The following is a 12,548-nucleotide window of genomic DNA, read 5'->3' as shown; positions in this document are numbered from 1 at the left end:
GACGATGTGTTTCATCTCCCCAGGACATGCTGCAGGCTGCCGCTCACTACCGCCTAAACAAAGGCTCTATGTACAGTCGGGAGGAGCCGCTAGGGAAGGAGCCCGAGTATGTGCCCTGGACAGGTACTGCCCTGCTCAGAACACGCTCCCGCAGTCTGCCATGCGAGTGCTGTGTCAGTCCTTAGGGCAGGTTTGTGAGTGAAATGAAGGACAGCTTAACGGACATCTTTAGACTCAAAGGGTCCCTTGGGTTGGTTGCTTGGTTGGTTTCTTTGTTTTGTTTTGTTTTGTTTTGAAGACAGGGTTTCTCTGTGCAGCCCTGGCTGTCCTGGAACTCACTCTGTAGACCAGGCTGGCCTCAATCTCGGAGATTCCAGTTAATCCCGAGTGCTGGGATTAAACGCATTGGCCACCACTGCTTGGCTTGTCTGTTTTGTTGACTCCATCCTGGTGTTTCCTGTCTGAGTGGATTTATGGTGCGAGGCTTCAGTAGCGAGGCCTCCACAGCAGCGGGTGGAGGTTTTGGAGGAGTAGACTCTGCTTCCCACTCATGTCACAGAGTAAGTGGAGCAGCATTGAGGAATTGGGAAGGACACAGTGTCACATGGACCTGTGTTAAGAAAATCTCCACTGAGAAAAAGATGAGGTTCACAGGGCATGAGCGGGTATCACCTGAACACTGCTTTGTTTCCTAGAGCAGTGGAGAGCCCTGATTTCCAGGTAGTTGGCCTTCCCCTACCGTCATGGAATCTTAGGAAGTTACCTTGGCCTTTCCAGCCACAAGTGGTCCATCGGGCATCCGCACGGTGATCATGCGCCAGCACGGGATCATCCTGAAGACCGTGTACCCTCAGGCTGACAGCAACCTCCGGAGCATCGTGATGGAGCAGCTGGTGGCCCTGATTGACTGCTTCCTGGACAGCTACGTTTCCCAGCTGAAGTCTCTGGAGAAATCCAGTGACCAAGAAAGATACAGCAGTCTGGAAGTGGAATACCTACAGAAAAGATCGGAGCTCCTCTCTCCCCTTCGTGAGTGTCTGAGCGTCAGAAATGGCTGTGGGTAGGGGTTGGAGAGCTCACACAGTGCAATCTGTGCAGTTAATGTGCCTGTGACCAGGGCAGACCAGGCACATTTGGAGAGCTTTCTGAATTCATGTCATCCAGCTTTGTAAAATTATTCTGATACAAACAGCACAGGGGGGTCAACTGATTGAAAAAGGAAATCTGTCGATGCAGATGCCCTTAACCATGGGGTTCAGCGTGCCCGGCGGGGTGGCATCTTTCTAGCACTTGAGAGGCTGGCTCAGAAGAACGAACTCAGGCCTTCATGTGAACAACTGGTTTTAGAACAGGGCCTGGTGGTCGGCGGTGGTGGCATGGTGTTGAGCGGGTAGCAATTTCCTTTCATAGCCAGATCAGGAAAGTTTGTTCTGCTAGTGAGTGATGGGGTCTGCTCTGAGGACCAGCAAGGGACCGAGGGCTGCATTTGCCTCTCAGGAGAGAGTAGGAGGATCAGGAATGGGCACAGCTGATGTTGCGTCGCCTCTTTCTCCTGAAGTCACACTAGGCCAGTACCCATGGGCAGCTTCTCTGGCAGAGAAGTACTGTGACTTCGACATCCTGGTGCAGATGTGTGAGCAGACGGACAACCAGGCCCGACTCCAGCGCTACATGACCCAGTTCGCTGACCAGGTAACCACACTGGTGGGGGTGGGGCTCTCGTACCACACTGCCTAAGGCTTTCCCTTTCCAGAAAGCTGCTGTGGCTTTGAAATGAAGAAGAGTGAGAGGGGAAGATGACAGGTTTTCACGTTATGTTGTCTTGTCAGCATACTCGTCCTTATGTAAATGGTTGTCAGCTACCTTTCTGTTGCTGTGATACAACATCACCAAGGCAACTAGGGAAGAGTGCGTTTACATTTACAGAGGCAGAGCAAACGCATGACCATCGAAAGCAGAAGGCTCACACATCTTGAGCCTCCAGCAGAGAGGGCAAGCTAGAAATGGGGTGATGGGGTGAGGCTGTTCATTGTCAGCCATCTCGTGTTGTAAACATATCTTTAAAGTCCTGGTGCGGGGTTCCTCCCCGCTTTAGACCACAGTTGCCTAGCTACCGTGCTGCCTAAAGCATTTTTAAAAATGAAGGGCTACCATGGGCTGGGGACAAGAGAGCGTGGCCCAGAGGGCTGCCTTGTTATTGTTGAGAGCGGCCCAGATGGAACCTGGAAATGAGTAACGGAGTCATCTGTAGGGAAGTGGACTCTCACAGGCCAAGGGGTGTCATGCTGCCTAGGGCCGTTTAAACATGGAAAGGCTGCGTGTCTTTCATCTAGAAACGCGTGGTCTGAGGCCAGTGACATACTTCTTTCACTAAGCCACTCCCCCTAGACCTACTCAAACAGTGCCACTGACAAGGGACTAAATGTCCAAACCCGTAGGGGACATCTCATCACACCACCACATAAACACGGGGAGGTTTACGCCTTTGGGAAATGTTAAACCTTCACCTTGGTGGTTTGACCTCTGAAGTACAGGGATGGATCGCTTGAAACAGAGCATCCTCCCAGGCGGGGAGCCGGCCTGTAGAGCACTCAGACAGGCTCCTACCATCAGCAGTTCTGATGCCAGCTTTCTGTTTTTAGACAAAGTTTTGATGCCTGATGCTGCCAGGATGATTTGATTGTCCTTTAAATAGCTACTTTGTCCCATGAGTTAACCGTATAAAAGCCATTCCCCTCCACTATTAAAGGAATTTGGTATTAAATTCAGACCGCCACTACAGAGCCGAACCACTGGGTATAAGTAGCTGTCAATGGCTTGAGGAAGAAAAAAAAGAAAACAGGTTTCATTTTCCAAATAGGGTCTCCTGGGACTTCTTTTGTAGCTAAACCTTGACCTTAGCTGAGACCCACCTGTCCTTCCCTTTGCAGTGCTGGGTTTTAAACCACATGCCTGGCTGAACAGGTTTTAATGTAACTGAGTTCCAGTGACCTTTGGTGGTGTGTGTGCAGTGTGCTTGTGAGGACCAGTATGTGGGTCCTGTATTAGCACAGATGCTCGTGCTTCACTTCTCTTCAGTTGTTTCTTTGATGTCTATGATGTTGCCTGCCCGGGTTTATATTTGCAGCATGGGCGTTCCCAATGCCTCTGGAGGTCAGAAGGCATTGATCCACTGGAACATCAGTTACCGCTGGTTGTGAGCCGTCATGTAGGTTCTGAGAACTAAACCAGGTCCTTTGTGGGAGTTCTTCACTGCTGAGTCATCTCCAGCTCTCACACCAGTGCTTCTTAGTCGATTTGTCAAGAGATGGCCGGATTCAAGAGTAGGAATGCACTGTCCATGAGGGGCAGACGCTAATCATATGGGACAGTATTTTGTTTTGCTTTGCTTCTTAAGTAAATGTATATGGATGTTTTGCCTGCATGTATGTCTAGACACCACATGCATGCCTGGAAAAAGCCAGAAGAGGGTATTGGATCACTAAGAACTGGATTAAATATAGCTGTGAACTACCATGTGGGCCCTGGAAATTGAACCTGGGATCTCTGTAAGGGCAGCCAGTGATTTAAATGCTGAACCAGCTCTTCAGCCCCAACTATATTGTATTGTATTTTTAGAACACAGGATTACTTGCTAAAAAATTCTGTTTGGGGAACTGCAAGGTAGCTTAGCACCTGATGACCTGACTTAGATCCTAGAACCTACATGGTGGAAAGAGAACCAATTCCCAAGTTGTCCTCTGACCTTCATGCTTAACGTGGCACATGTGGGCACGCCCTAACACACACACACACACACACACACACACACACACACACACACACACACGTGGTAAAAAGTTGGAGGGATTCTTTCTGTTTGGGGGTTCTAAAAGGGACTGAATATTTTATATTTTAAAACAGTTTTACTACCTGTTGACATATTCTTGGTCTATTCTCTGTAGAATTTTTCAGACTTTCTCTTTCGTTGGTACCTGGAGAAAGGAAAGCGGGGCAAATTGCTATCTCAGCCCATTTCTCAGCATGGACAGTTGGCAAATTTTTTGCAAGCCCATGAGCATCTCAGCTGGTTACATGAAATTAATAGTCAAGAATTAGAAAAGGTAAGATGGTTCGGTTATAAGAAGTAGCTGGTTATGTAGTTTAAGTACTTTGAATTAATCTCAGTTTTAATAATTAAAGTATTTATAGCTAGGGGCTGGGGATTTAGCTCAGTGGTAGAACGCTTACCTAGGAAGCGCAAGGCCCCGGGTTCGGTCCCCAGCTCCGAAAAAAAGAACCAAAAAAAAAAAAAAAAAAGAAGTATTTATAGCTATACAGCTGGTAAATGGATAGTATCTAGACTTTTCTTTTTTTTTTTTTTTTTTTTTTTTTTTTTTTTGGTTCTTTTTTTCGGAGCTGGGGACCGAACCCAGGGCCTTGCGCTTCCTAGGCAAGCGCTCTGCCACTGAGCCAAATCCCCAACCCTGAGTTTTCTTTTCTCATTGGAGACAAGGTCTCTTCTGTAACCCTAGCTAATCTGGAACTGACTACTGACTTTGTAGACCAGGCTGGCCTCACAGTCACAGAGGTCTCATTGTTTCTACCTTGTGAGTACTGGAATTAAAAGCATACGCCACCACACCTGACTTAAAATTCTTTACATCATTTTGTGTGTGTGCGCACCGTGAGCACTGCGGGGAGGGGTCAGACGACAACCTCAGGTTAGTTCTTTTCACCCTAGTGCTAGGGATCAAACTCAGGTGGTCCATGCTGGTGCCAAGCCTGCTTATCTAATGATCCGTCTCTGACCGGTAAGTTCCTGTGGTGTAGATGTGTTTGTTAGCCGTTACCTTTTCACATTGTATGCATGTTTAAACTGCATCTTGTATCCCGTGAATATATAGACGTAAGATGTGTCAACTTATAATAAACTTTTCCTTTTTTTCATTTAAAACATACTATTAATGGATTCTTAACACATACACTTTTCTGTCATAAACACTGTGACAAAGAACAACTTAGGGAAGAAAAGGTTGATTTGGCCTCCACATCCTAATCACAGTGATCTCTGAAGGAAGTTGGGACAGGAACTCAAACAGAAGCAGAGACAGGAGCCATGGAGGACTCGGCTTGCTAGCTTGTCTTCAGGCTCACATTCAGGAACCTTCTTACATAGCCCAGGCCCATGTGTCTGGGATGACACCACCCATGTGGGCGTCCAGACAGACATGTGCACATCTGTTACTCCAGATGGGGGTCATTGCGCTCGGTCCACTAAATTTTTAAAATTGTAAACATTTTATTAATTATATAAAATCAATAGTTTTTTCTTGCTAATGACTTGTAATGAAAATTTAAATCATGGAATCTGTGGAGATGACTCAGTAAGTGCTTGCTGTACAAACAGAAGGGTCTGAGTTAGGATCCTGGGAAGCTATGTAAAAGCCAGACCTCCAGTGCACACATGTGACTTCAGGACTGACCTCCAGTGCACACATGTGACTTCAGGACTGACCTCCAGTGCACACATGTGACTTCAGGACTGACCTCCAGGGCACACATGTGACTTCAGGACTGACCTCCAGGGCACACATGTGACTTCAGGACTGACCTCCAGGGCACACATGTGACTTCAGGACTGACCTCCAGGGCACACATGTGACTTCAGGACTGACCTCCAGGGCACACATGTGACTTCAGGACTGACCTCCAGTGCACACATGTGACTTCAGGACTGACCTCCAGGGCACACATGTGACTTCAGGACTGACCTCCAGGGCACACATGTGACTTCAGGACTGAAAAGGCAGAGATAGGCAGATCCTGGAGCTCCCTGGGCAGGCAGCCGAGTTCATGAGCTCCGAGCTCAGTGAGAGACACTGTCTCATAAAAGAAAGACTCCAAACTTGGGGACAGAGAGGTGGCCCAGCAGTTAGAGCACTGACTGCTCTTGCAGAGGTCCTGCGTTCAATTCCCAGGAACCCCATGGTGGCTCACACCATCTGTAATGGGATCTAAGCCCTCTTCTGACACACAGGTGTGTATGTAGATAGAACACTCAAATAAATACATAGAATAAATGTTAAAAACATTTTTTAACGATACCAAGTACCTCTGCCCTGCGTGCACACAAACAGGAACACATGCACACAACTCAGATTAGGAGAGAGGCGGTGTATAGTGAAGTGTTGGGGACAGGGTGCTAGGGAGGAGTCTCCCGAGTCTCCCTTCTTGTGCTTGCCCTGTCAGCCTGCGGTCTCACTGTGGGTTGCTTTGACACTGACCCCAGCTTGGTTCACTGCTCACCAATGTGTTTTCCTTTCAGACAGCTTCCTTGTTTTGTTTATTGTAGGCTCATACAACACTGCTAGGTTTGGCAAATATGGAGACCCGTTACTTTGCAAAGAAAAAAACCCTTCTCGGCCTGAGTAAACTGGCTGCCCTAGCTTCAGACCTTTCAGAGGACACGCTGCAAGAGAAGATCGAAGGTAATCGAGGAGCACGCTGTGTCTGCCTGTGGTCACTCCATCTCAGTAGGATGGTGCTGCCTGTCTTAGGGTTCAGCCATGGACTGGAGTCATTAATCCATCCCCAGTCTGCTGGGTAGGTGGCTGGTCCAGCCAAATCAGTGAGCTCTGGTTTGATTTTTGTTTAAGAAACTCCGTCTGAAAACGAACTAAGGTAGAGAGCAGCTGAAGAAGACATCCTGTGTCAGCCTCCGACTTCTACATAAGCAAAAACTGAGCCATTGGGTTGAGGGGCTGGGGAGAAGAGAGGCCTGGTCTCGTGTCAGCACAGACCTCTCAGCTAAGACAAGCCATGTCATCAGCTCACAAGTCCCTTTGCCAGTGGCCTCAGCACAAGGGAGCAGGGCACCGTACACACCCAGCCTACACCCTTCAGTTGTCAGTACTGTGAAGGCACAAGGGTCATCGCTCAACCAAACCACTGGCAGGAGTATTTTGGGAACACCTAGGAAACTTGAACTTCTCTTTTTTTCCCTTGAAATGGAGTCTCACTCTGAAGCCCGAGCTGGCATCTGAACTTACAGTATTATCCTCCCATGAACGTATTTAATACTAGATGACAGTGCAATAAGCGTGTTAACCTCTGCAGACTGGATAATGCTGTTGGTGGTTAGATGCCCTTTTCTTTTTTTTTTAAGATGTTTTATGCATATAAGTACACTATAGCTGTCTTCAGACACACCAGAAGAGGGCATCAGATCCCATTACAGATGGGTGTGAGCCACCATGTGGGTGCTGGGAATTGAACTCAGGACCTCTGGAAGAGCAGTTAGTGCTCTTAACCACTGAGCCATCTCTCCAGCCCTTATTTTTTTTTTTGGAGGGTATTTTTTTGAGACAGGATTTCTCTGTCCTGGCTGTCCTGGAACTCACTATAAACCAGGTTGGTGTCAAACTTGAAGATCTTCCTGCCTCTGCCTCCCTAGTTCTGGAATTAAAGGCACGTCCTTATTCTTAGGAATACCTCCTATAGGGTTAAGAGCACCTGACTACTCTTCCAGGGGTCCTGAGTTCAATTCCCAGCAACCACATGGTGGCTCACAACCATCTGTAATGAGATTTGATGCCCTTTTCTGGTGTATCTGAAGACAGCTACAGTGTACTCATATATAATAAATGAATAAATCTTAAAAAAAAAAATACCTCCTGTATACTTAGAATTTAAATGCCATGAGGGCTGCAGCCTCCCTATGATAGAAAGGGGGAGGGGAAGAAATGGAGGAGGAAAGCCAGGCCTGGTGGCCCCTGCCTGTGATCCCTGCACCTTGGAGGCTAAAGCGGAGGAACTGAAGTTTTAAGGCCAATCCTGGCTACATAGGAAACTGAAGGCCAGCCTGGGCTGTGTAAGATCCTGTCTAAAAAAAGAAAAAAACATTTTTTTTTAGTGGCTGGGCACTCCAGTGATCCCACTTGGTCTCAAAAATTAAATCAATTTTAATTCTATGAGTAATTTCTGTGGAAGGGGATGGATTGGAAGTTTCCTGTTCCGGAAGGAACTGCTGTGATTTTGGTTTTGTTTTGCTTGCCGAGAGTTTGTGGACATTGCTGCCCTGAGGACGGGCTGGGCTTCAGCCTGTTGTGACTGCTATGGTGGGCACGCATCTGGCAGAGAACCTCACTGGGCAGAGGGCTTGAACCCATGCAGTGACCGGCCTTTTAGAGCTGTTTAGGGCTGGTGGGCTTTAATTTGCATTTGAGTGACTGACGATGGCAGCAGTGAAATCCCATTGTCCTTGATCACCAGCCATGGCTGAGCAAGAGCGCTTCCTGCTGCACCAGGAGACCCTGCCAGAGCAGCTGCTGACCGAGAGACAGCTGAGTCTTAGTGCAATGCCCGTGTTGACTGCACCACAGCTCATCAGTGTAAGTGTCTTAGGTCTCACAGCCTTGTCCTGTGTCCTCACCCAGAGCAAGTTGGCGTTTGCTAGGCCATGCTCTGGAGCTCCCCATAGGGTCTTTCCCTTCTCTCACCTGGAGAGAGAGAGAGAGAGAGAGAGAGAGAGAGAGAGAGATCTTTCCCCTAGGAAAGCTGTTAGATGCAGGAGTGTAAGCTGCCCGGCCCTCCCCGTCCTGGTGCTCCCTCCTTCAGAGGACTTGTAGGAATCACAGTAAGATGTTTTCTTTCTTAGAGTAGGAGTGCAAGCCGTGGAGACTCTTCCCAGGCATTATCTGCAGCTCCTGTCAGCACAGCTGCTCTTGAGGAGCTCAGAAGCAGACTTAAGTCCTGCACTGTTTCCTGGCAACAGTGATCCAGGCAAGGCCAGAGCATCTAGGATGCATCAGAGGGGCAGCTGGGGCTGTGCCCTCTGCCTCCTCCTCCTCACAGTCAGAGGAAATCAAGCAGTCCAGGGCCTTGAGTGAGAGTAGCCACGGCCAGCAGCAGCTTCTGATGGTGCGCTCTCCTGGGGACATTTAATTGAGAGATCTAAGATAGATGTAGGCTGTGCGTGCCGTTATTCATGGACACCATGATGCCAGGCTTGTTCAGACACACCAGCCAGTTAAATGCTACTCTCCAGTTTTCAAGGGTGGAGGCAAATGGATTTTGCAAAACATTATAGATTTTAAGACTCTATGGTGGCAAAAGCTAGGACATTTTTAAAGAATTATATACAGTTTTTAAAAATAAAATTTGTCTTATGACATATAATGCTAAGCAGAAGGAGATAGGAAAACTCATATTGGTAATTTTAATTAAAAAAAAAAAACTTGTTTGAGTTGTTTCGTTTTGTTTTTTTCAAGACAGGGTTTACTCTGTGTAGCTTTGGCTGTCCGGGAACTCACTTTATAGACCAGGCTGGCCTTGAACTTGGAGACCGGCCTCTACCTCCCTGAGCACTGGGATTAAAGGTTAATCCTTTAATCAAAAAAAATGTTTTTTGATTAAAAGATGGCAGGATTTTAAGTAACATGTGTAGTCATCTGTCATCACAGAGAGACTAGATCACACAGGCGTTTGTTCACGTCTATGGTGTCAGGCACTTGGACCCGGAGCCTCCTGGGCTACGAAGGTGCTCACCACAAACCCAGCTGTGTGCTAGGTTGTAGTTTTTTTTTTTTTTTTTTTACATTTTATTTTTTTTTTTTATTAACTTGAGTATTTCTTATATACATTTCGAGTGTTATTCCCTTTCCCGGTATCAGGGCAAACCTCCCCCTCCCCCCTCCCCTTCCTTATGGGTGTTCCCCTCCCAACCCTCCCCCCATTGCCGCCCTCCCCCCACCAGTCTAGTTCACTGGGGGTTCAGTCTTAGCAGGACCCAGGGCTTCCCCTTCCACTGGTGCTCTTACTAGGATATTCATTGCTACCTATGAGGTCAGAGTCCAGGGTCAGTCCATGTATAGTCTTTAGGTAGTGGCTTAGTCCCTGGAAGCTCTGGTTGCTTGGCATTGTTGTACATATGGGGTCTCGAGCCCCTTCAAGCTCTTCCAGTTCTTTCTCTGATTCCTTCAACGGGGGTCCTATTCTCAGAAAAATATGGAACGCTTTACGAATTTGCGTGTCATCCTTGCGCAGGGGCCATACTAATCTTCTCTGTATCGTTCCAATTTTAGTATATGTGCTGCTGAAGCGAGCACTAGGTTGTAGTTTTTAAAGCCATTTGAAAGAGTGGCCTTCCAGAGCCAGACACCGAGTGTCCCGTGAGCTCAGGGGCAGGAGTTTATGGCAAAGCTTGTTCCTGAGCCTGTGAGAGAGCTGTGCTGCACTCCTGGCCTAAGAATAGAAAGTTTTGTCATTTTAAAAAATCATGTATATCGAATTGTACAAATCAACTTTTGGCTTAGAATATCCATTGTTAGACAATTTTCTTAACCACTGAACCATCTCTCCAGCCCGTGTTAGACAATTTTCTATAAACACAAAATAGCTCCCAAATGTGACATTGTTCTTTGGCTACAAAAAAATACATGCAGATTATATGAAAGAAAATAATGACTTGTTTCCTCCTTAAATGTTGTGTGTAATCCGCCTTGGACTTGTTACAGCTGTATATCTGTGAAGAAAACAGAAGAGCCAATGAGTATGATTTCAAGAAAGCCTTGGACTTACTGGAGTACATTGATGAGGTAAGAAATCCTCCAGCTGGGCAGAGTGGCCCACGCCTTTACTCTCAGCACTCAGGACGCAGAGGCAGGTGAGTTCAAGGCCAGCCTGGTCTACAGAGTGAAAAAAGTTAAAAAAGAGAAAGAGAAAACACTCCCCCAGGCATCTGCATAAAAAGATGTCCTTATGGAGAGATTCGGTTTTGGTTAAGAGCCTAAGGTTACTTGTGAAGGCAGACATCCATCCAGACTGTTCCAGAACTGACAGGAAAGGCTACATCTCCAGTTGGCTTTTCCTGTGCAAGTGGAAAAAAACTGGAAAGGGGTTATTTATGCGTTTGCGTGTGGAGGCAGCTTATACGCCAGAGTTCTCTCCTCCTTACCAGGTGGGTTCCCAGGAGCAAAGTGAGGTCATTAGACTTTGTGACAAGTGCCCTTACCTGCCACAGAACAAACTTCAGTGGAGCCTTTCAAAGTCGCACGGTGTTCCTCAGTAGGTGCCTGATGGAAGCTTGTCTCTCAGCTTCCAGAGGTCAGGATGCAAGGTGGAGGCTCTGGGTTGTGTTTCCGGCTGTGTAAGGAGCAGTTGCTTGATAGGTTGTAGGTCATGGTGATAACTGTCCCACGCCTTTTTTGTTGGGGGATTTTATTGTGTGAATGTTTGCCACACGCCTGTAGTACAGCATCTGTGTGCAGTGCCGACAGAGGCCAGCAGGGGGTGCCAGCGTCCCTGAAACCGAATCTACAAACGGCTGTGACCTCATCGTGGGTGCAAGAAGCCAAACCCCATCCTCTGTAAGAGTAGAAAGCACTGTTGATGGTTGCGTCCTCTCCCCAGCCCATCTCGGATTTGGGTTGGTTTTGGTTTTTTTCCATTTTTGTTTTGTTTTTGAAATAGGGTATTGGTATGATGGAGATCATCTAACTGCTGAGCTCACACGTGTGTGCCGCCATGCCTGGCTATATAGCCATTTGGGTTTTTATCCTATGTGCATTCATGTTTGTGTCTGCATGTGTGCATCTGTGCACCTGGGTGTGGCGGTCAGAGGACAACCTTGAGTGTCCTCCTCAGGACCACATCCACACACGTCCATTGGGACAAGGTCATTTGTTTTCCTGGAACTCATCACTTGGACTATACTGGCTGGCCAGTGAGACCAGGGGTCCTCCTTTCTCTCTCCCTTGCAGGATTACAGATGTGCCTCCTGACCCCGGGGCCTCTCTGGGCTTTCCCTGCCCGACCCTTTATCATCTTAACCTCTGAGATTCCTGATGAACTCAGTGGGACCAGCACAGCTGTCAGCAGAGCAAACACTGGAGAGGGTAAAGGGGACTGGAGCGTCACAGGCAGGGACACCTGCTGCTTTTGCAGGGACCCTGGTGTGTTCCTCACCCACATGGCAGCTCACAACCATCTGTAGCTCCAGTTCCAGGAGATCCTGTGCCCTCTTCTGGCCTCCCTGGGCATCATGCACACACACAGTACATTTATATACATATCAGCAAAATATTCATAGGCATAGGCAAGTTTCTAGGTGGCGGTGGTTGTGAGTTCGTGTGAACGCAGTATAACTTGGGGCCAGGATTATGAAGTTTTACTGTGCTCTTCAGTGAAGCCGAGCTTTAGTCGGGTTGCTCTGTTTGCTGTACAGGAGGAAGATGTGAACATCGATGACCTGAAACTGGAGATCCTGTGCAGAGCGCTGCAGAGAGACGAGTAAGTCCTCTCGGGCACCAGGTCCACGGGTGGGAACCGTGACTGGGCACACAAGATGGCTTACGTGCTTCTGGGTGTTTCACCTTTAGCGTAACACACCATGGGTTACTGCGTATTGATTGAGTTTCCCGTTGTGCACTCCAACCCCACTCATCTCCCCACCCCTTCTGTCTGTCTTCCTATGCCCTTGCAACTCCCCCAGTAAAACAAACAACAAAAGCATAGAAACATCCCATCTTGGAAGCTGTAACATGTCACAGTGTGTCACACAGTATGTC

The 12,548-nt window shown here is 47.7% G+C and overlaps 1 protein-coding gene and 1 non-coding gene across 4 annotated transcripts in view; one reads left to right on the top strand and one right to left on the bottom strand.

Annotated features, from left to right (window-relative positions):
• Positions 1–12,548, top strand: part of Nup133 (nucleoporin 133) — a 49,628-nt gene that overhangs the window by 33,009 nt on the left and 4,071 nt on the right. For all 3 annotated transcript variants that reach the window (NM_001400955.1, XM_008772671.4, XM_039098297.2), the window contains 8 exons: positions 24–123; positions 778–1,029; positions 1,559–1,692; positions 3,945–4,103; positions 6,335–6,470; positions 8,254–8,372; positions 10,497–10,577; positions 12,206–12,270. In NM_001400955.1, coding sequence (NP_001387884.1) covers positions 24–123; positions 778–1,029; positions 1,559–1,692; positions 3,945–4,103; positions 6,335–6,470; positions 8,254–8,372; positions 10,497–10,577; positions 12,206–12,270 — 1,046 coding nt within the window. The remainder of the gene's footprint in view (positions 1–23; positions 124–777; positions 1,030–1,558; positions 1,693–3,944; positions 4,104–6,334; positions 6,471–8,253; positions 8,373–10,496; positions 10,578–12,205; positions 12,271–12,548) is intronic.
• Positions 9,982–10,088, bottom strand: LOC120098745 (U6 spliceosomal RNA). Its single transcript, XR_005497154.1, has one exon. It is a non-coding gene; the product is annotated as a U6 spliceosomal RNA (small nuclear RNA).

The sequence above is a fragment of the Rattus norvegicus genome, chromosome 19 (genome assembly GCF_036323735.1).
Source record: "Rattus norvegicus strain BN/NHsdMcwi chromosome 19, GRCr8, whole genome shotgun sequence".
Lineage (NCBI taxonomy): Eukaryota > Metazoa > Chordata > Mammalia > Rodentia > Muridae > Rattus > Rattus norvegicus.
This window is presented reverse-complemented; position numbering and strand designations above follow the sequence as displayed.